General features: G+C 48.7%; 1 protein-coding gene across 2 annotated transcripts in view; it reads left to right on the forward strand.

The window, feature by feature from the left end:
* Positions 1 to 21,919, forward strand: part of LOC144936481 (MOB kinase activator 2-like) — a 77,738-nt gene that overhangs the window by 46,486 nt on the left and 9,333 nt on the right. For both annotated transcript variants that reach the window (XM_078863573.1, XM_078863574.1), the window contains exons 2-3: positions 6,563 to 6,714; positions 14,471 to 14,564. In XM_078863573.1, coding sequence (XP_078719699.1) covers positions 6,563 to 6,714; positions 14,471 to 14,564 — 246 coding nt within the window. The remainder of the gene's footprint in view (positions 1 to 6,562; positions 6,715 to 14,470; positions 14,565 to 21,919) is intronic.

Genomic DNA, 21,919 nt, shown 5'->3' on the forward strand with positions numbered 1-21,919 from the left:
GAGAGCACTGTCCGGCACTGCTGTGATTGTGAGTGGGGATAACCTGGATCCTCAAGGGTGGTGAGGCGATGGCCTCGGCTTGCTCAGCAATGACTCCAACAGAAGCCTCGACATTTTTGGCTTGCACCCAATTCAGCGAATTTCTACTCGGAGAATCGAAATTTTCATCTTGATCGATGGAATTTGGCAAACTGGACAATGGGTCACTTGAAAAGGTCTCAGTGGTAGTTCTGTGATATCTGCTTCCACGGACCACTCTCCGTTGCAATTAAACCTTTTGCAGCTGTTGTGTGCATTGTTACATCGCAAGATGTTGAAAGGTGGCAGCAGCTTTGGGAGGCCTTCATCCAGCAGTGGAGTGGCCATGGCTGATGATGGACGATTCTCTAAAAAATGTTGGCGGTGCTCTGTTGGGATTATCAATAGTCCATAGCCATCATGAATCCTGACACAAAGCCCCTTCTGGAGGGGTAATTTCCGTGGTGGATTGTATGGTTGGCAGATCGTGCCCCTCACATTAGCATGGGAAAGAGGAGTTTAACTGCAGTAATATGATTTGGTATTGATTTTTACTGAGAGTTTTGTATATTTATTCTGCTTTGACTTGGCCGTACGGTACTAAAGTGTTTTGAGCCAGGACATTCCATTTCACATTTATTCAGTGACAAGGTTACAGTGAAAACACCGAAGTCAAAATCCTTTTACGTAAGAAGGAGATTTTTGGGGGCGATCGTACACCCGTAATTATTATTCGCCAGCATTCCCAAGCCCTGCGTCATTGACTCTGAATTCATGAAGTCGATGGCAGCCCAACGCCTTCAGAGGGAGGAGGGGGGGGACAAATTGACAAAAACCTCAACAGTGATTCATTTCCTCGTCTGCGCCAACCGCCAGTGCGTGCGGCGTTTTTCTGGCCGGCCTCATTTGATTGCGACGCTTGACGCGTTTTAGTGGCCCGCAAAAGGTTTTTCTCGTCCCCATCGCTGCGGCAACAGGCCCAGGATGGTGACGGAGGTGGCGGACGGAGGTGGTTGTAATTGTAGTGGGTGGGGTGGTTGTGGTCGTGGTTTGGTATTTAGTTATTGCATTTGTTGTTGCTAGCTGACGTAGGGTGGTCTTTTTTTTACTGGTGCAATACTTCGTAAAAAATATACAGATTCTCCTTACTTATAATTTTTCAGTCGAGCAAGCCACGTCTTGCGATAACATCTCAAACAGAAACGCTCACTCGTGGCACCTCCACAGAACCGTCAACCCAGCGCCACCACGAACGTGGCAGCCACAATCGGATCTCATACCGTGGTGGCGGAATGTTAACTACCTCGCCTGGTATGCAGGAGGTCGTGGGTTCAATCCCGACCCTGACGATGCCTGTATATTCGGAGTTTGCATGTTTCTCTCCCCATGGTTGCATGGGTTTTTTTCCGGGTCCTCTGGGTTTTCCCTCAACATTTAGAAACACGCATTTCGATTATTTGGCTGCTATAAATTTCCACATGCTAAGCCACTACGTTGGGCTATCATTTGTGGCCAGATTGTTCCTGAAAAAGAGCTATATAGCTCAGTGGGCCTTAACCTGGTAAAATAAAAATAAAAGTTTAGTTTCGAAGTAGATTCGTGATTGTAGCTTTAAATAGGGTTACCTATTATAAGCAGCTAATGGTCAATTGGGACAGAATGTATCTGGTAGTGGAGTCACGGGCAAAAGTTACATTTCTCCTGCTCACACCTTTGTTGGTCGGCCCTGCATTGGTGGTGGAGATTACATATTCCCAAGCAGGAGGTCAGTATTGTCCATAGCTGCAACCACTACTGATTCAAAATAAAGTGCTACTCATTTTATTGGGGTCTTGGAAAAGTTTGATCGGCCGAGTCGACCCCCGATTGGGATTGTCATTTACTTGATACAGCTGTCGTGGCTGTGACGGTACCACCTGAAGACGGAAGCTTGTGTTGCCTCCGAAACGTCGTGATTTTTTATTTTTATTTTATTTTACTTTTTAATGTTTTTACCTACGTGACTTTACCGAAAAAACCTAAGGATATTGTCATTCGCAGTTTTCTGATCGCGAGTCGATTTGTCTTCATACTATTGCTGTTTTATCCGCAAAAAAATAACATGAATCGGAATCTTTATGTCGATTGGAGGAATCCGATGAGCTATGGAGCTCTTTTTCACAGATGTCCAGTATGGGCGGGTCAGCAATAATGCGTCGCACAAAGACGGTCACCCGCCATCGCGCGCTTTCAGATGTGCTTCCGCGGCCGTCTGGAACGCTCTTCCCTCCGATATTAGGAATCCACTGGAGCTACGCACTTTCAAATCATTGGGATTGAGAACTCATTTCTTGACAACTTCTTTTTATGGCATCATCACGTCCATTGAAACCTAAATCATCTGCATGATTATCGTTAAAACACGAACCACGATTCCTTGAGCATCTCAATCCAGATTCACATCTCTTTTGTGTTTCGTTTGTTGTCCTTCCCCGCACCTCCGATTAGCACAGTTGGCTACGTACGATGCAAAAGAAGTTCAACAAACGTACATACATGATGACATGGACAGAACACTCCGCTCTCGGCCATTTGCCGCACTGCTGGCGATGGGAGGCATCAGTTTTGTTTTCACCAAGACTTGGCAGGAAGAAAGGTAACAGTGTAGCTGTCAACATGCGTACATACATACGCATCGTAATGTCATCACGGACGGCGTCCCAGTGAAAAGTGTTTCTGGCTGGGGCAGCGCGGGCGAGCGGGGGTGCGGCATGGCCCCGGCGAGCGTGACCACCGTGCGCTCTTTCCTTTCGCAACGCCACCGCTCAGAATTTGCATCGCCTGACAAAGTCCACGACTTCCTCGCTGCACTTTGAAGTTTGCGGCCAGGTCAAAGGCGGCAATCTCCTTCCGGCTCTCGGGAGAGTGCGTGACAAGGTCTCTTACATGAAAAATAAGAATAGATTTGACCCTTTTTGCCAACAAAACAGGTGTTAAGATGTCCAGCCACCAAATAGAAACCTTTTTGCAAGGAATCATGTCTCCGTTAACCACACGTACTTGTGGTGAACATGCAAACAAACATGTTCTGATAATAACATGCGAATTGTCTTTGAAACTCATTGGCCTATACTCTTTGGTTCTTTTGGTCAAAGTCAATAAAATAAATTTTATTTCATACCTACGTCACTTTACCGAAAGAACCAAAGAGTATGCATTCCTGCAGTCACGAAAGCTTCAAATCAAGATTGATTGGCCTACACCAGAGTCAACAGGGTTCTTTAGGGTCGAGTCTCACCAGCGTCAGACCAGAGAACGCCAAAAGGTGAACAGCACAAGGACAATGCCACACGTATCGGAGCTTCTGTAGCACGCGGTGAGCAGCTACAAAATGGGACCTTTTTTTCAGTATCAAGTATGAAAAAACAAGGATAAGTTTTACCTCTTACACTTTTGTATTCGGGTCGTAGCATGTGACGTTCCGCACGGTGCCGCGCGTTTCCTGCACCGCGTGCTTGGGAGCTTGTTCAGGAACTGGATTACGTCGGACACCAGCGGCGGCAGCAGTAGCAGCAGCAGGAACTATATCATCATCTTCTTGGTTCTTTCGGTAAAGTCACGTAGAAGGGAAATAATATTATTTAATAATATTATTTCCCTTCTACGTGACTTTCGGTAAAGTCACGTAGAAGGGAAATAATAATATACGTGACTTTACCGAAAGAACCAAGAAGATGAATCCCTGCAGTCACAAAAGCTTTAAATCGAAAAATTAAATCTATATCTTCTTGGTTTTTTCGGTAAAGTCACGTAGAAGGGAAGTAATAAAATAATAAAAATAAAACATAATAAAATGAAACAATTCTCACGACGTTTCGGCCACAACGCAAGCACCTGAGGACGGCTGCTTGCGTTGTGGCCGAAACGTCGTGAGAATTGTTTCATTTTATTTTTTATTTTTATTATTTTATTACTTCCCTTCTACGTGACTTTACCGAAAAAACCAAGAAGATGAATCCCTGCAGTCACGAAAGCTTTAAATCGAAAAATTAAAACTATATCATCGTTTCCTGAATAAGGTCCCAAGTACGTGGAGAAAAACATCGGGCATAACGCTCAACAACGTGCAATATAACACCGAAAACACATCGGAGAGCTACCCTACTCACCCGTTTATAAGGCACACTTCCCCCCCCCCCACCACTGCGTTTTTAAGAAAAAGTTGGGGGTGCGTTTGTTAATCTAATAGAGACACCTGTGTGTGTGTGAGACCAGATTAGAAGAGCATTATTGGCACCGGGCACAAATTCGGAGTGCGCCCTACTTTCCAGAGCGTCTTATCATGACGGAGAGTACAGTAGACTACAGTACAACCGGGACGCAGTGGGAACCGTTGCGGTTGAACCCCGGTCCACGTGGACCTGACCTCAGCCCTGCTGCTTTGCATCTGCCACTCTGCTGGGTTCACATGCAAATTGGACGGATCGTTATCTGGATCAGGGTTATGGTCAGGTGGTGTGTTGTGCACGTATCCTTTCTGCCGTGCTCTTTATTTAGGCAAAGGTCACAGTGACCCGCCCCCCCCATCCCCCCACCACCACCGCGCTGGAACGAGCGATGTGCACGCAAAATGAAACCGGAGCGCCCGGACTTTAAACTCGCGCGTATTATTTTTAACACGGATCAGCATCGCGTGTCCACATAGGAAGGATTCTGTATCCACGTGCAACGCTTGTTCCCTTTTTCGTGTGTAAAAAAGCGCCTCACTGAGTCTCGGGGGATATTTTTTTTCTGGAGGATCGTGCATCGAGATGTTTAGCTATCGTCTTGGCCACCGTCCACTGGTTGCTAGGTAGTGTTAACTAGAAGCTAGTTAGTGTTAACTAGAAGCAACGCTGCTAACCCAGAGGAGGGAAAGACCGCCCCTCATACCTCCCATAAGAAGCCACCCATAATTGTCCATCTGCTTAGATAAGAAGGGCCCTATTCATTGGGCTACCAAAGAAGCAGTGCATTCTGGGAGAAGTAAAAGGGGCGGCCATGGATTATTATGTTCGTAGAGCTGATAAGAGGAGTAATGGGATTGTGAAGATGGTGAAAGACATTGCAACACATTGATACATGCCTTGGCCTATCGCAACGGGATGATATAGTCACAGTTCATTGTTTATTCGAAAAATCCCGTTCACATACATGTCTGGGTAGCTCTTCTAATTTTGGGAGGACACTGGAGTACCCAGAGAAAGCCCTTGTGTACATTTCAATTCATTATCATCACTTAACAAAACTAAACGAAAAACTACTTAAAATTGTTGCGAGTCCTGTTTTGTCCTCCACATGTAGGATCAACGTGCATTCATAGTTTTTGGCTGCTGTAAATTTCCACGTGATAAGCCACTTCGTTGAACTATGATTTGTGGCCAGGTCACTTCTGAAAAAGAGCTACATAGCTCAGTGGGCCTGAGCTGGTAAAATCAAAAGTTTATAATTTATTTTGGCTGCCGCTCCGTTTGCGAGTTCTCGACCGATGGCCATCGATCCCCATCCAGCGACGCGTTCGCCCGCCCAAGCCCCTCGCGTGACCACGATCAACGTCGGTCCTCGCGAACCACCGCCCTGGGCACCGGAGTTACAATTGGGTGATGGCGGCGAGAGCTCCGCGGGGTTTCACGGTAAACGGGCGGAGGGGCGTCCGCTCGCGTTCCGCCGCCCCGCAACTGACTGCCGGCGTGATTTGTCTTCGCTTCGAGCGCAGGTTGAGTGCGGCGCGTGCAGAAAGCGCCGTCTCTCCGCGCGTCGTCGCGGCGGTCGGCTGGTGGTTAACGTTGCGTAAGCGTCCGCGTACGGGTATACGCACGCGCGCTACGTACGTCTGTTTGTGCGTATGTTGGAATTGTGATGCGCGCGCAAGTGAGTGTTGTTCTGTGCTCGCATCCGTCGGTGCTTGCTGAGCCTGTGTCTTGAATTTTCCATTGAATAAAGGAGATGTATGCATCGGCCGGTTGATGTTAGTTCCACCGGTGTCTTTGAGAAGGAAGCGAGGAGGTGCGATGGTGTTTGGGTCTCGAATTAGGTGTTTATTCTGGACGTCTGCGTTGCTCCGCTCTGTTTTTGTTGTGACAACAACGAGTCGCCTGTTGACGTTCGTGTGCCTCGCTGTAAACCGCACGTGTTCCTCCTCACCTCCTCTCGATGGGAGACGCCCTGTGGCGTGGTGGTCACGTGTGACTCGTGGCTAGGATGTGTCACCCTGGTGTGGAATTGCGTGTCCAGCGACTGGATAGAATCGGCGCTTTGTTTTCCAACGACCGCACCCCAATTCTAAACCTCGGAACATCTCCCGCGCTCTTAACGAGCGGTGGAGCGGCACTCACCTCCCCTGGGCCTCCCCTAGGTCGAATCAGCCTCAAATGAGTACCTGGTGCGGTGTGTAAACATCGCCACTGGAAAGACAAAGGCGGCCGGGCATGGTGCTGGCCACCCACCCCCTCGTGTGCCGTGCCGGCCTTCATAGGTGTGCGCTAACGGCACCGTTGTCTTCGTTTTTTGTCCGCTGCGCGAGCAGGAAAAGCAAGAAGGAGAAGGAGAAATCGTCGGAGACGAAGAAGCTCTACCTGGAGCTCGAGTACGCGCGCGCGCACGTCACCGACTGTGACTTCCGCTCGCTCGTGCGGCTCCCTCCAGCCATCGACCGCAACGAGTGGCTCGCCACCTACAGTGAGTGCCGCTCCGCCGGGTGGGGGGGGGGAGACACCGGGGGACCGGTGATGGAAGTGGTGATGGGGGGACGGTGATAGGAGCAGTGATGGGGGGCGCTGATAGTAGCGGTGATGAGGAACGGTGATAGGGGAGTGTTGATGGAAGCAGTGATGGGGGCGGTCAGGCCCTGAGAAGCGGTGTGGGACCTTTAGGAGCAGTGGGGAGTTTAAAGGACGTGAACTCAGATCGAGCATCGACATTGCCTTTGTGAATGTGGACACCCTGCTTGGTGCGGGTAAGATGATTAAATAACAGAATTATAAGTGTCACCGTATTTCGGTGAGCGTTGGACGGTGCCCATCTCTGTTTTCTGGTCACCTCGCAGCCCCCGACGGGATTGAGGGTGTCACAGAGCCATCGCGATCCACCGATCCTTGGCTCCCGAAGCGCCGCATCACAGGACATGCGCCGCATCACAGGACGTGCGCCGCCTCGCCCGGTGGTGGTGCAGGCGTCGGGGGCAGTGTGGGTGCGAAGGATGCTGCCGTGCATTGGGAGGGCAGTCGCCCTCCAAAAACAACAGAGGGCGGAGGAGTGACGCTCACAACAATAAAGCGGGGGCGCTGGGCGGCGAAAATGCAGAAAGTTGTCATCTCGGTCAGTCAACCCATGGCACTTGCTGGGTCTGTCTCGTGACCTCCTGTCAGCGAGACTTCAACACTTCACGTGGCCTCAAAAGTGCACCTGGCTTGGCACAGGCACCGTGGTGACGTGACCGCCACTTAGTGGCGAATGACGGGTGTTTGTTGTTGTTGTGGGTGTGCACCCTGTGATTTGTCGACATCACTGGCGCAAATCAAACTTCCACATTCCTGTGGCAAATGCCAGTCTCTCCCATGAGGCAAGTCTCTCCCATGAGGCCAGTCTATCCACATGACAAGCTATTGTTGACTTCCCGCAGAGTGGCTGTCATGTTTATCGTCGGGGAGGGACGTCGGTCATGGTCTCTGTCCACCCGTGTCCATTGGCCGTCCTGAGTCAATGGAGTAAATTCCACGTTCCTCAACGGCAGACGCCCGTCTATCCATGGCGTACGCATTGTTGACTTTGCGTGAAGTGATCCTCTTTTAATAAACCCAGAGGGCTTATCTTGATGATGAAGAACTTGGTTGAATTCCAAACGGAACGCAAAAGCTCCGTGCGAGTCCCGCGTTCTAACCACAGCGGCGCCGAGCTAAATGATAGAATTCTACACCGAGGAACACCAGCTGAAACTCTGCTCACCGCATCCATGGTGCAGTGTCCCTAAAGTCTCCCGTTGACTGCCTTGAGCATCTCCGATTAGGACGGTTGGCTACGTACGGTGCGAAAGAAGTTCAACATACACACGTCCCTCACGGGGTATCCCCCCCCAGGCATGCTCAGAGGGCCTGGGGAAGCATTGCACCACCACTCCTATGCTCGTTTAACTTTCCACCTACCTGTTGTAAAAGAGATAATGAATCTCTCTGGGCGTTCACCCGGTTTATCAGTCCCCCCAGGCTCGGCGCAAGACTTGTTGCTGCTGCTGTTGTTGTTGTTGCTGCTGCTGCTGGCCTTTGTTGTGTAATTGGTCGATCGTGACAAGGGGAGGGCTCGCCATTGAGTGGAAAATTACCGGAGCGCGCCGCTCTATAGAAACATGTCACAATGGCAAAAACATTTCACGGAATTAACAACCTTTTACGGAAACGCGATCCCAATATGTAAACACTGTTATATATAATGTATATAACAGTGACTGTTATATATAATGTATATAACAGTGACGGCCGCTGTGCAGTTTTTAGTTTAATTGTCTACTTCGTGTGCGTTATTATGTAAGTTGCCGACACAGTTTTGTAGGTTATGTAAGGTGCACGTTTTTGAATTTACATATAAAAAAGACTATCTTTTGTCGTGCCGATCCTTGCGTTCTCAGACACGCCATATTCCGCGGATTATAAGACGCACTATTTCCCACCCACCCCCACCGTGCTTTTTTAAGGAAAGGCCAGGAGACACGCGTCTTTGTAATCCGGAGAATCCGTTGCCGTGTCCGTGCGACGCGCGCTCATGGAGACATTCAGTGGCAGGCGAGGCGGCGACGCACGCACCTCACGAGCGAGAAGCGCCTGGGTTCCACTCGCGACTCGGGAGCCACTCCCCTCGTGCAGTTTGTTTGAGTTTGTGCGGTCTCTCCTCAGTTCTGCGTGGGTTTCCTCCGGCTTCTCTGATTTCTTCCGATGGCAAACAAAAAAAAAACACGCCATGTGACCCGGTGTTGGACGAACATCCCAATGTAGAAAAAGCATCTTCGGACTCGGCGTGGATTTTCTGGGTAAATAATTCATCATCATTATTATTGTAGGTTTCTGATAGCAGTTTGATCATTCTCCTTTCCTGCGCGTGGGTTTCCTCCAGGCATCGCTTCCGATTAAAATCTCAAATGAACAGCAGTCCACTGTTTTAGTCACGCCCCATAAATATCTCTGAAATTCACCCCCGCATCTCCCACCTTGACTGAATGTCAAAACTGAACATCATCCTGTAAAATATTGCTTTTCTTCAATACATCATCATCATCACTTCCAAAAAAACTATTCATTTAGGAACTGAACCAAACATCCCAAGCAGGGACCTCATAAAAGTAGGACTTTAGGTTGTCCTGGATAAATGGCCTTTCCTGGGCTTTTTAAGTGTTCATCAACGACTCGTATTAACATCATACATATCTAAGTCAGCTCACGCCTTCCGTAAATCACGTGACATCTGTGTGGCCACACCCACATGGAATCCCTCTCCCTGCCGCCTGCGAAAGCAAGACGCTGCTCCACGCCACTCAATTATGCTCGCTCCTTCTCTCCTCTCTTCCCTCATCCCCTCTAATCGTCGTCACCATCACCCTCTCATCCCGACATCTCGGCACGGTCATTCTTTCTCCCCCCATCCTACCCCTCCCTGCCCGCCGCTCCTTCTTTCTCCCTGCTGCGCATCTTGAGCCGTGCCTACTGTCTATCACAAGGCCCTCATGTAGCCTATCCCCAGCTCTACTGAACCTTTCATGGATCACGTTTTTCAATTCCTTTTCCCACTCTTTCTCTTCTCTCTTCCCTTTCCCGTTCCTTTGTCCATGCATTATATCCTACTCCCCGTGGTGAGCCACAGCTAAAAGGTTGTTTTTTTAATCACGAACATTAGAAAACAATTGCCTCGTTGGATGTAGTTTACAAACAAAAGGCTGAATTCGTTTTGCACGTGACGAAAAACATGGCTGTTTGACCCCAATGCGTTTCCTCCACCCTCCTTTGCAGGGCTGTTTTTTTTTTTGCCCCAGGGGTGTCATTGTCATCAGAGTCACAAACTCGTGAGAATGTCTCTGAAGGAGAAGTGACTCGTTGAAGTGACTGGTTGAGACCGGCTCGTTTTACTCGGGTGTCCTCGCAAGGTGTCCAACTCTCCAGCGCCTATGGGCACGCAGTGACATTTCGGTTGTGCTGTGAGTGCCGTTCCAGCCTTCATAGGTGCTCACTATCAGCACTTGCCCCAACAGTCTGTTACAGGCTATACGGGGGGTCTTTGTGTTTGTGAGTCACAGTCGTTGTCTGTCTGAGCTCCTGTGGACGTGAATCTGCGATCTGTGAGTATGTGATTATTGAAGAGATTTTTGTCTTTGAATTTAGGTAATAATTCATATGCCTGTTTAGAAATCTGGTCACCAGAAGAAGAATGTCTCATGCCTCATAATCCAGAACACGTCTCCTCATCGGTAATACAGATTTGTCATATATCGCCACTAGGGAGACCAAGGTGGCTGGGCATGGTGTTGGCCACCCACCGGCTCGTGTACCGTGCCGGCCTTCATCGGTGCTCGCTCACAGCACTTGCCCCAACAGTCTGCAGTGTAGTGGTTGAGGTGAAACAGACAGTCCGGTAGTCCGAGGGCGCTGGTGCATGCCGAAGAGCGGTGCTGCACTGTTCTTTGAAGCCGTTTACCAGAGTTTTATTCGTGGCCATGGCCAACATATGCGCAGAGAAAATATGAACGGCCTTTCTTAGTGTGTCTGCGCCTAAATGTGTATGCCTTTGTGTGTGTTTGAGTCTGTGGGCATGTTTTCGGGTGTGTGTCTCTGTGTTTATGTAACTCAATGTGTTTGTCGAGTGTAGCGGTCAGCGTGCTGCGCTGCGAACCCAGCGACCAGAGTTCGATTGCCGCTCACGGCCAACACCGATGACAAATATCTGAACTGGTCCTGGGCCTCCCCTAGGTCGACTTGGCCTCAAATGAGTACCTAGTGCAGTGTGTAAACATCAGGACTGGGGAAACAAAAGCGGCCGGGCGTGGTTCTGGCCACCCACTCACTCATGTGCTGTGCCGGACTTAATATGTGCTTTCAAATAGCACTTGCCCCAAAAGTTTGTTTAGGCAATACATGAGACCTTTGTCTGTGGGTCTGTGAGCATGTCTTTTGGTGTGTCTCTATGTTTATGTATCTGAAAATGTGTGTGTGTATGTATGTATGGGTCTGCGGGCAATCCTGGGATATATTTGTGTCTCTGAATGTCTACGTATCTGAATGTCCGTGTCAGTGTGCGTGCGTCTGCTGTTTATGTCTGTTTGTGACCATACCTGCACGTGCGTGTGTTTGTGTCGTCGTACGTCTGTCTACGAAGCTACATTGGCGTGTGTGCCTGTGTCCGGAGTGTGCGTTCGTTGGTCATCTGCGGGCACACCTGCGCGTACGTTTGCGCCCGCATGCCTACTGGCCCGCACGACCTTTGCCCTCCACTCCCCCTATCCCATGCCAGCAATTTGTGTGCGGGCCTCCTGGACGGGCCGGGCCGAGTGACTTGGGTTTCGCCAAGAGAGAGTGCGCGCTGCATCCGCTCTCTGAGGCTCACCGGTGTCTGTGTCAATGGGGCGCCGTGGTGGCGAGATGTTAACTCCCTCGCCTGGTATACAAGGAGATCGTGGGTTCAATCCCGACCCTGACGCCTGCTGCATGTTCTCCCCGTGGTTGCGTGGATTTTTCTCCGGGTCCTTCCACATTTAGAATCAACATCGCGCGTTTGGAGTATTTGGCTGCTATACAATGCCGCGCAATGAGCCAGTTCGTTGGGCTATCATTTGTGACCAGGTCGCTCGTGAAAAAGAGCCTTACCTGGTAGAACGAAACATTGTTAATGGGGACTGCGCTACCACGACGGGGGCTCGGGTGACGTTTCGGCCGTCGCTCCGTGACTCCTTTTGTTGAGACTTCCGATTCCCGAGGCTGTCCTCCCCCCCTCCCCCTCCTGTTCTCCAACCGCTTCAGGGCCACGCTTTTACATTTGTTGGCTCTCCTTCCCGAAGCGGTGAGGTCAAACGTCCAAGGGATTCCATGCTCAATCGAGCATCATGGGGGCGGTGTTCATCTCCGGTTCACGGCCGCGGAGCCAGCAGTGGAATTCCACACTCTCCTGGCCGGGGTTGAGTCTGTCCGTAGGACAATCGCCGTAGATTTCACCAGAGATTGCTGCGAGTTCAAATCCCAATAAGTTCGAGTCGGCCACATCGGTTCTTTGGCCAATACATTTTGCACCGCTTTGTGGTAAATCAGTTGTGGTTGTCGAATGGAGAGACTGGCCCCCACCATTGTAATGTGGAAATTCCATCGCTGGTTCATGACCATCAATTGAGAAGAAGAACATCGCCCCAGCAGCTGCTCAGCGGGGAGTCACTCTGACTTCAGATCATTTCTTTTGTTTTGCTTGTAAAGCTTTAGTAAGTATTAAGACTTTGACATGAGGGTCTGGGCATTAGCATTTTTTGTCAGTTTAATTGTTGAATATTTGAACGTGTTGAATGAAAGTAGATTGCCTTGAGACTCCTCACACCTAAATGTGAAAACATTCAAACGCATGTAGCTCTTTGCCTGGTATGTTGAACTTCTTTTGCACCGTACACAGTCAACCGTGCCGAATTGGAGGTGCAATTATATAATTGATTTCACCTACAGGAGAACTCCCATCCGTAGTGATGGTGGGGGAACATTGCGGATAATAGGGCTAAAATGTCGCACGAATCCTCTTAACAGGTTAAGAAATTGCGGATAATAGAAAGCTCTCCCATGAAGCAAGATGCGATATTCTTCCAGATAATAGGAAAAATAAGGTTTACGGATAATAGGACTTTTTCCAGATCCTAAAGCTCCAGCGGATAATATGAGTCGTGAGTAATAGGATTACGAAGGAGAGGAGTCCTGTAAATCTATCTCAGGCGGACGTCAGGAGGCTTTTAGCGTCCCAGCGGTTGAGCGATTTGACTCGCGCGACAGCTCCATCTCTGGAGCGATCCACCAACCCCCTTGCCACGTCGAGGATTACAGGCGTGGTGGACTCGCCACCACAGCAGGTGTCGGTTATTTATACTCTGCAAATTGAGAAGCTTTGGGCAAATCCCAAAAGCCATTTGATTTAGAATGGTCTTTTTGTTTGACCCTGGAACAAGTAAATCCTTCTAATGCGCTCAACTCGGAGCGGCTAAACGATCCGAATAAAATAAACCTGAGCAGTGGGCAACGTGGCCCAGCGCGCTGGACGGTCCTTAATTTGGCTTAATCTCGCCGCCTGCCCGTTCTCAGGACATTTCCCGTCCGTGCGTGTAGGTTTTTTTCGTGGCTACGCATTGTCCACCCCCCTCTGCCCACCTCCGCCCCCCACCCCCTCCTCCTCCTCACCGAAAAGAGGGGCCAGAGCCAGCGAGTTAGCTACCCGGCACGCAAAGTGAAACGTCGGACATCGTTCCGAACAGCGCCACGGCAGGCACGGGCCGGAAACTTTTCGGAGAGCGGACGTTCCGTTTCGTTCGATGGCTTTGGAGTCCTCATCACCCCGGTGTGCAGTCTAAACTCGGGCAGATATGGGCGGCAGGATTTGTGAGATGTCACACGTACGTACGTATGAGGAAGTACGGTCAAATAGCCCCCAAAGGTGCGTATATGTTTTGGGGAGGGCTGGCTAAGGTGGTGGCTAGACATTGGTAATACAGCAAAATGCATTGTTGTACTCTACTTCTGTGCTCCACACATCTGTGCTGCCCGCTTCCTCAACCCGCACTGACCCGCAGTGGATTGAAAAAATGGATGTCCGTTTACACGCGCGCACGCACACACGCACACACACGCACGTTTATCCATCACGAATGTTAGAGCACCCGACTAATAAATCCCAGGTGGGGTCAACTCTGCTCTTCATCCCCTCCGGGGTTGATAAAGTGCGTGCCGGTTTTTGGAAACCCACGTGGTTGTGCTGTTCGGAGACTGGGCCCTGCCGTAATAATGTAGATTGGCGCACGCACGTCCGATTACCATGGTTGGCTTCGTACGGTCGGAAAGAGGTTCAACATACATACAGAGGCAAATATCCCCCGTATAGCCTGAACGAACTGTTGGGGTAAGTTCTGTTAGTGCGCACACGAAGGCCGGTCGGTGTCCAGCACCACGTCCAGCTGCCTTTGTCTCGTTAGTGGCGATGTTTACACACCGCACCAGATACTCATTTGAGGATGAATTGACCTAGGGGAGGACCAAGACCGGTTCAAATAATCATCATTGGTGATGGCCGTGAGCGAGAATGGAACTCGGGTCTTCGGATTCGTAGCGCAGCACGCTAACCGCTACACTACCGCGCATGCACGCATACACACCGGCCGTGTGCGGGAAGGCAGTGAATGACTGAACTGGGGGTTCACTTTCTTCGTGTCGTCCCATTGCAGCAACGACGTTCTTCAACCACGTCAACCTGCAGTACAGCACCGTGTCGGAGTTCTGCACCAGCACCTCCTGCCCATGCATGACCATCCCTGGCATGTGAGTAGCGTGTCCATGGTGCACCCAACTCATCCAGCACCCAACTCACCCAGCTCACCCAGCACTCATCTCGCCCAGCTCATGTATCATCAAACATTAATGGGACGTAATTTCTGCTCTCCTATTTTTTTTAATCTACATTCTTACACAATGACGATAATGTGCATTTTGAAGTGTAAGTCATACCCTACGATCTCAAACTGCTGCTTAACTATAATTATTTGATCATGGATGACACCTCTGGAAGGCGTGTAGTTTAATAACACATTAATATTTATTTCGCATCTATTCAGACAGATACGGGGGTGGGGGCATAAAAAAAGCACTCCTGTAATGGCGACGTAAACAGGTTGGATCTGATAAACACTTTCGTGTTTTTCTCTGAGTAATCTGTGCACGACTAAAATTAGAGGCGGCCTCAGCGTAGTTATGGGTCATTGCGAGGCTGCATACTTGAAATTGCGATGTTATGTTCACCCTGTTGTTGTCGTGTGCATCTGTTATGTTGACACACATGACGGGGGCTTTTATTTGCTCTTTATCCACGGAGGTGGCAGATTTGCCAGGGTTCCATGAATTGAATCCCACCTCGTTCCACTCGTTATGCACGGACGTTATATAACAGTTCGTCATTAGTTACTGTTGGAATAGGTCGTGTAGGCATAATGCCAGTTTTCAACACTGGAGTTGAACAAATTATTTAGCGATGCTGCTTGCTGCGTTGGCAGTGGTGCACGAGCGCAAGTAACCGAATAAAGCTCAACACATTCATGATTACCACTGTGGCCTTAAAATTCAATCCATATCCATATCGAGCGTCCAGAGAGATAGTCTCCAACTCTTGTTATCCACTCTCTCTGGTCTCCATTGATGTGCCACGAGGAAGGGCTTCTGGCCAAAACGTCACCAATTTTATATTTGACATTTCATTGTGGTATCGAGGAATGTGTCGAGATGTTCGTGCAGTTGGCTTGGCATGAGCTCGTCGGGATACGGAGATTGGCCTATACAAAAGCGAGGCGCTTGGAAGATGAGAGACAGAAACGAGGTTACGTATTTTGTTTATGTAACGTGTTTGTGTGTGTGTGTGCACGCATGCCAGCACACTTTAAGTAGGCGTACACATTAATGGATTCCTTCGCGGCAACAACCTAGAATTTTCAAATCAGGAATTTCTGAAATGTAAGGCGTTAAATCCTGGTACATTATTTATTGCGTTGGCGTGTGTTGTGTTTCAAGTCCTTACAAAGGGCCTGAGATATGTATTGGCAATACAATTTCTCTTATTTTAATGTAAAAGTAATATTTTTGTACCAAAACATTTTTTTTAGCTTAACTTTTCTACTTTGTAAACCCATCAACAATGATAATTGGTTCTTTACCCTTCTATCTGGCAACAAAACTGACACCTTTTTACAAGGAGTCATGTTTGAATAGACCGCAATACCTGCAGTTTTGTTGCCAGATAGAAGGGTAAAGAACCAATTATCATATTTTTACTGGCAAATGAGGTTCCCATCAACAATGTTTAACATGGGGTACATGTATACTTAAAAACCTCACGCTTAATGAGTTAATTGGTGGATTAGTTTAATAATGCTATCTGATTAATTAACTAATCGATTATGCTACCAGTTATCTGTTCCAATACTTCACTATTCGGATTAACACGGAAATCGTTTAGGAAAAAAAAATACTCATCTCTTCCCGTGTGTGCCACTGGACGGGAGGTGGCACCGCCCGCATAACGCTCTGTGTGGCTTTGCCGGCGGTTTCCGGCCTTTCGCGAGGCAGCATGTGTGAGGCGGCGGTGGCCATCATTCGGAATCAAAATCTTTATTGAGGCTGGAGGGGGAATCTGATGAGCCGAGAAGCTCTTTTATTCACAGAGGTCCAGTTTGAGTGGGTCAGTGAGTGGGTGGGTCAGTGAGTGGGTGGGTCAGCCAGTCAGTGGGTCAGTGAGTCGGTGGGTCAGCCAGTAGGTGGGTCAGTGAGTCGATGGGTCAGCGAGTCGGTGGGTCAGTGAGTCGGTGGGTCAGCGAGTCGGTGGGTCAGCGAGTCGGTGGGTCAGCGAGTCGGTGGGTCAGCGAGTCGGTGGGTTAGCGAGTCGGTGGGTCAGCGAGTGGGTGGGTCAGTGAGTCGGTGGGTCAGCGAGTGGATGGGTCAGCGAGTCGGTGGGTCAGCGAGTGGGCGGGTCAGCGAGTGGGCGGGTCAGCGAGTCGGTGGGTCAGTGAGTCGGTGGGTCAGTGAGTCGGTGGGTCAGTGAGTCGGTGGGTCAGCGAGTGGGTGGGTCAGTGAGTGGGTGGGTCAGCGAGTGGGTGGGTCAGTGAGTCGGTGGGTCAGCGAGTGGGCGGGTCAGTGAGTGGGCGGGTCAGCGAGTGGGCGGGTCAACGAGTTACCACAGCGAACGACACAAAAGCAACGATAGCAATGCAAAATAGAGACAGAGGTAAGCAAGTCACTAAATATAAATAATTGTTTTTAAAATAATGTATTAATGAATGAGTTAATTTATAATATAGGTCTGATCGATCGAGCTTGGGTTAAGGCAGCATAAACGACAACAGAATAGTCCCAGACCACACCAAGATAACAACCACTCATCTCTCAATAAAATGGCACATTATCATTGAACTATCGATACGCAGGTAAGGATCAACGTTACAAATCAAATTGGCAAGCATGACTGTATCCAGCGCTAATTCTATTTTTTTAAAAGTAGGATTTACAAAGTTAAAGGTTGTTCCCAAAACGTTGGTGGCTGCAACGGCTGCAATTATCAAAAAGGAGTGCAGCAATGAAAAAATGTAGCCGATTACAATCTCTTTAAGTTATATAGACCACTTAATCCTCCACAGCTCGACCGCACCATTTTAATAAACCCGCCTCTATAACTCCCCTATGGCCACCTGCAATTACCGTGCATGCCGATTGTCAGTGGTGTTGCGCTGACGTAACGTTAAAAACGACGCGCTGCATTCAATGGCTGGCCACGCCTGCCAACACTTCACTCGCCAATTTTATACGGACAGGAATTAGAAAAAAATACTCGCCTTCATGGCCCTAAATTGTGATTGCGTTAAATAACAAAATAACACTCGATTATATTCATAACAACTCACTAAGTACGTCCTGTTAACGCTTAACTAGAATCACAATGGCATTAAAATCCCAGCTTCATTACAATACACCTCAACAAAAATTGCTGGCTTATTTTCACTAATTACTCCATAGAGTCACCTTATGACACTCACCTAACCCTGCCTGTCACAACCAATCAACTAATTAATTATTAGATCCACTTGCATGATTGTACCGCATCTACCCAAGGACCCGGATCAGGAAGTGCTTTCACTTGAGATCTAAGCTGATAACCTGACGATGCCGGATGCAGTCTCCAGCGAAACGTCGCGCTCCCCTTTAAAATGTTGCGAGATTATTTTCCAGCAACAAACCGGCAGTGCTGCTAAAGCAGTAATTAATTAGGCCGCTTTTGATTCAAGTGACACTTTTTTTTTTATACTTTCTAAGCAATTTTTTTTCATCATGAAAAAAAACCCAGAATACAGTGGGAATTTCAACACGAGGGAAAAAAAACAACAGATAATGCGTAACAAGCCAGGGCGTAATGCACCCTCGACATTAGGGAACGAATAAACGAGGGCGTCCCGACTCGCGGTAGGGCTAACGATCGGGAGAAATGTACATAAGGGGAGGGGGGGGCGGAAGAAAATGGGAGACAGGGGATGAGTAATAATGTAACTGAACACAACCGAAAATAGAATAACATGAAAGCGATGTCCAAATTTGTCTTGTTATCTCGCAGGAGCAACGATTACCATGCGTTCAGGAGGGTAGCGCAGTACCCAGTCCACCCCATTTTACCGGATATTCATGCCGGGTTCCGCCACGTGAAACTTTTACCAATCGGCGGTGTCGGGTGGAGGAGGGTTTGCAAGACATTTCGTTTACACGACGACCTAAACCGAAAACCCAATTATGAATCACTTCGCTCACATTTGACTCCTTATGTATGAATGCACGCACCATTGAGAAAGATTATTCGTGCGAGTGCAACCGTCAAACTTAAAACCAGTGTCGCCAGATTACCGCCCAAATGTGTCCTTGTTCCGCCCTGGTAACATTCACTATCACATCTGTGCTGTACCGAACCGTGTGTATGTAGGCGAACGGTTTTTGTACGTTTCACTGTCTCGCTCGGACGCTTTCGTTTGATACGCGTAGTATCACGTCTTTGTTTTTGAGCCCTGAACCCCATCGTCTGCGAAAAGGATCGTCTTATTTTTTTGCGCGAAAAACATTCTCGCGGCACCGCGATCCGCGAGCGATGGACGTCAAAAAGCGCGGGCGGCTGCGGGAAAAGTAGCGGCGGCGCACCTGTCAGACGGCACATTCCGCCGTCTGAAAGTCATCACGCCGCACACAAAGGCACTCCCTTGTGTCGCTCGCCCTCTCTCCCCGTCGGGCCTACACTCGTGGGGGGGAGGGATGGGTGGCGTGCGGGTCACAGGTGATTCACGGAGAGAATCGGAAACCGCCGCCGCGTGAAAAAGCCACGTGCGCCTGCGGAGGCAGTGACGAGTTTGGCGGTAACGGCGAGCAGGGTTTTGCCCAGGGTGTGTGCGTGTAGGTAGGAGCTGTTAGTGGGGAGCGGTGGTGTAGCGGTTGTAGTACACGTGCGCGTATGTGTGTGTGTGAACGCCACAGTGAGGTATGTGTCTTTGTGTGTAATGCTGTGAGCGGTAGGTTTCACGTGCTGCATTATGAATCCAGCGGATCCGAGTTCGATTTCCGCTCACAGCCACCAATGCCGGTGACGATTATCTGAACCGGTCCTCCTCCTAGGTCGACTCGGCCTCAAATGAGTACCTGGTGTGGTGTGTAAACATCGTCACTCGGAATACAACGGCGATCGGGCGTGGTGTTGACCACCCATCCCCTCGTGTGCCGTGCCGGCCTTCATAGGTGCTCCCTCGCAGTACTTGCCACAAAAGTCCGTTAAGCCTGTATGGGGGATCTTTGTCTTTACTAAATTCAAAGTGGTTCTCTGTCCAAAAAATAACATCCGGCTTCTCATCAGTTTTTTTGTTCTACTTTATTTGTCAACGTCCGTGTCATGGCGGGTGATTTACAGTACACTCAATAGATGATCAGCAGAAGGGATGCGAATTTTCCATTTAAAGCTTTCGTGACTGCAGGGATTCATCTTCTTGGTTCTTTTGGTAAAGTCACGTAGAATGGAAATAATAAAATAATACAAATAAAACAATGAAATATTTATTATGTAATAAAAATAAAACATAATAAAATATTTATTATGTTTTATTTTTATTATTTTATTATTTCTATTCTACGTAACTTTACCGAAAGAACCAAGAAGAAGAAGGGATGCGGTCGAACGCCCTGAGCAGAACCCTCCTGAAAATTAGCCTCAAGACTCGGGCCTCACCCTTCTGGGCAGAAGTCTCAAAGATGGCGTACCTCGTGATACGGTCGTGAATTATCACGGGCAAGACGCTTGTGAAACGCTTATCGACCGTCCCGTGGCGTTACGATTAGGTGGGATTAAGAACAACGTCTCCGTAAATGTTGGCCTCTGAAGTTCACGGTAAACTCCTGCGTGTCGGTATTTGTGCTGTAATTTCCCTGAGGGCCCTGACGTGCGTCCCACACAAAAAGCCTCGGTTCTCATTTTCACGAGCTTCTGTGAAATCGCTTAGCGCAAGGTGCGCCGTCAGCACTACCTCTTCGACTCCTAACCAGAAAAGTTGTTAAAATACGCGCACGGCATTTCCGCGCCCGTGACGAAATAACCCGGAATGCACCCAACCTCGTCGCATCTCGGAAGGTAACCAGGGTTTGAGCCTGGGTGGGTCGTGCTCGGACGGCTGGTCGCCAGGCGCTTAAAACGATAGGCGCAATAGTCGGCGTTGTGGGCAGTCGAGGGCAGAGCGGCAATATCAATTGTTGTGTTCACCAACCCGCGCTGACCAGCGTGGTGAAGTATGGTCAAATATCCTTCATGGCCCACAAGGCGTGGGGAGGACCCCTCATCCAGCAGCGGATTAACAAATCTGGCAGTTTATTTAATTTTACTAAAGTGCCTCGTGTTGCACAAGAAGCAAGTAATTCACATTCTGTTTTTTTTGGAGGGTGGGGGGGGGAGTTTTTATTTTATGTTTTATTCATCGTACAGTAGTTGTCATGACTGCACTGTATTGTGGGAAGACCGCAGGGGGCATGAGACGAAAGGGAACATTTTTACGGGGAAATAAACTCCACCAAACGAGCTCCTTTTACCGGTAACGAGAATAAAATAGAAGAGCCGACGTTTGAGTGTTTGCGGAACACCCCCGCTGAATGGAAAAATACTGAATTAAAAGGGTGGTGAATTCACAGCAGTGAGCCCATATATCTAAATGTATTAGATTGGAATAGAAGGGTACTTTGTGGGGAGAGAAAAAAAAATACGTCGCCGTAATTCATGAGAAATGTTTAATATGCTAAGAGCCATAAAGGCCATCGTGGTCATGTTTGATGTTATGTGAATGATGCAATATAACATTAAATCATTTCTTATTATTATCTAAGTTTGTAAATCCACGCATTGTTGTTTTCTCATGCACACGTACAATAGAATGTATACGATCAACCAAAATAGTACGATTTGTCATAAGACCCTGCAATGATTCTTGCTGCATGGAGATCATGTGTCAATATACAACATTATTTTTGTATGAATAGAATACAGTCAGAAATAACGATCATGTATGCATGATGAACTTTCGCACCGTACGTAGCCAACCATGCATGCTAATCCTTTTTTCGTCCTTACCCCGCACCTTGGTTAGCACGGTTGGCTATGTATGGTGCGAAAGAAGTTCAACATACATAATCGGAGGGGCGGGTAAAGGGCTACAATTTAAATACCAAAAGACGCATGCAAAAAAAAGATAGGAATGCCCTTTGTTTTTAGACAGGAAAGAGCCTTACACAGTCCCAAGACTCCTTTTTTATTTATATCAGCAGATCACGAGGGCCCTGCATTGGGATATTTGGCCGATTTAATTAATGGGTGATTGGCATTTGGGGGAGAAACTGGAAGTCTCTGGAGAAACCCCCCCCCCCCCGCAGAGCTCCGCACAGACAGACAGATCTTAAGAACTCGCCGCTCCATCACCACCTCCTCGCCACCTCGCAGCACGAGCCTATATCACCTGCTATTCCCAAGCCGTCTCCCAACCAAATACTTACCGGGCTCAAAGCCTCACGGAGCTTACCGAGAGCCCGAGAACATGGCGCGCATTCAGGTGAAGTGCGCACAAACTTCGCAC

Source organism: Lampetra fluviatilis, chromosome 16, assembly GCF_964198595.1.
Source record: "Lampetra fluviatilis chromosome 16, kcLamFluv1.1, whole genome shotgun sequence".
In the NCBI taxonomy this organism is placed as follows: domain Eukaryota; kingdom Metazoa; phylum Chordata; class Hyperoartia; order Petromyzontiformes; family Petromyzontidae; genus Lampetra; species Lampetra fluviatilis.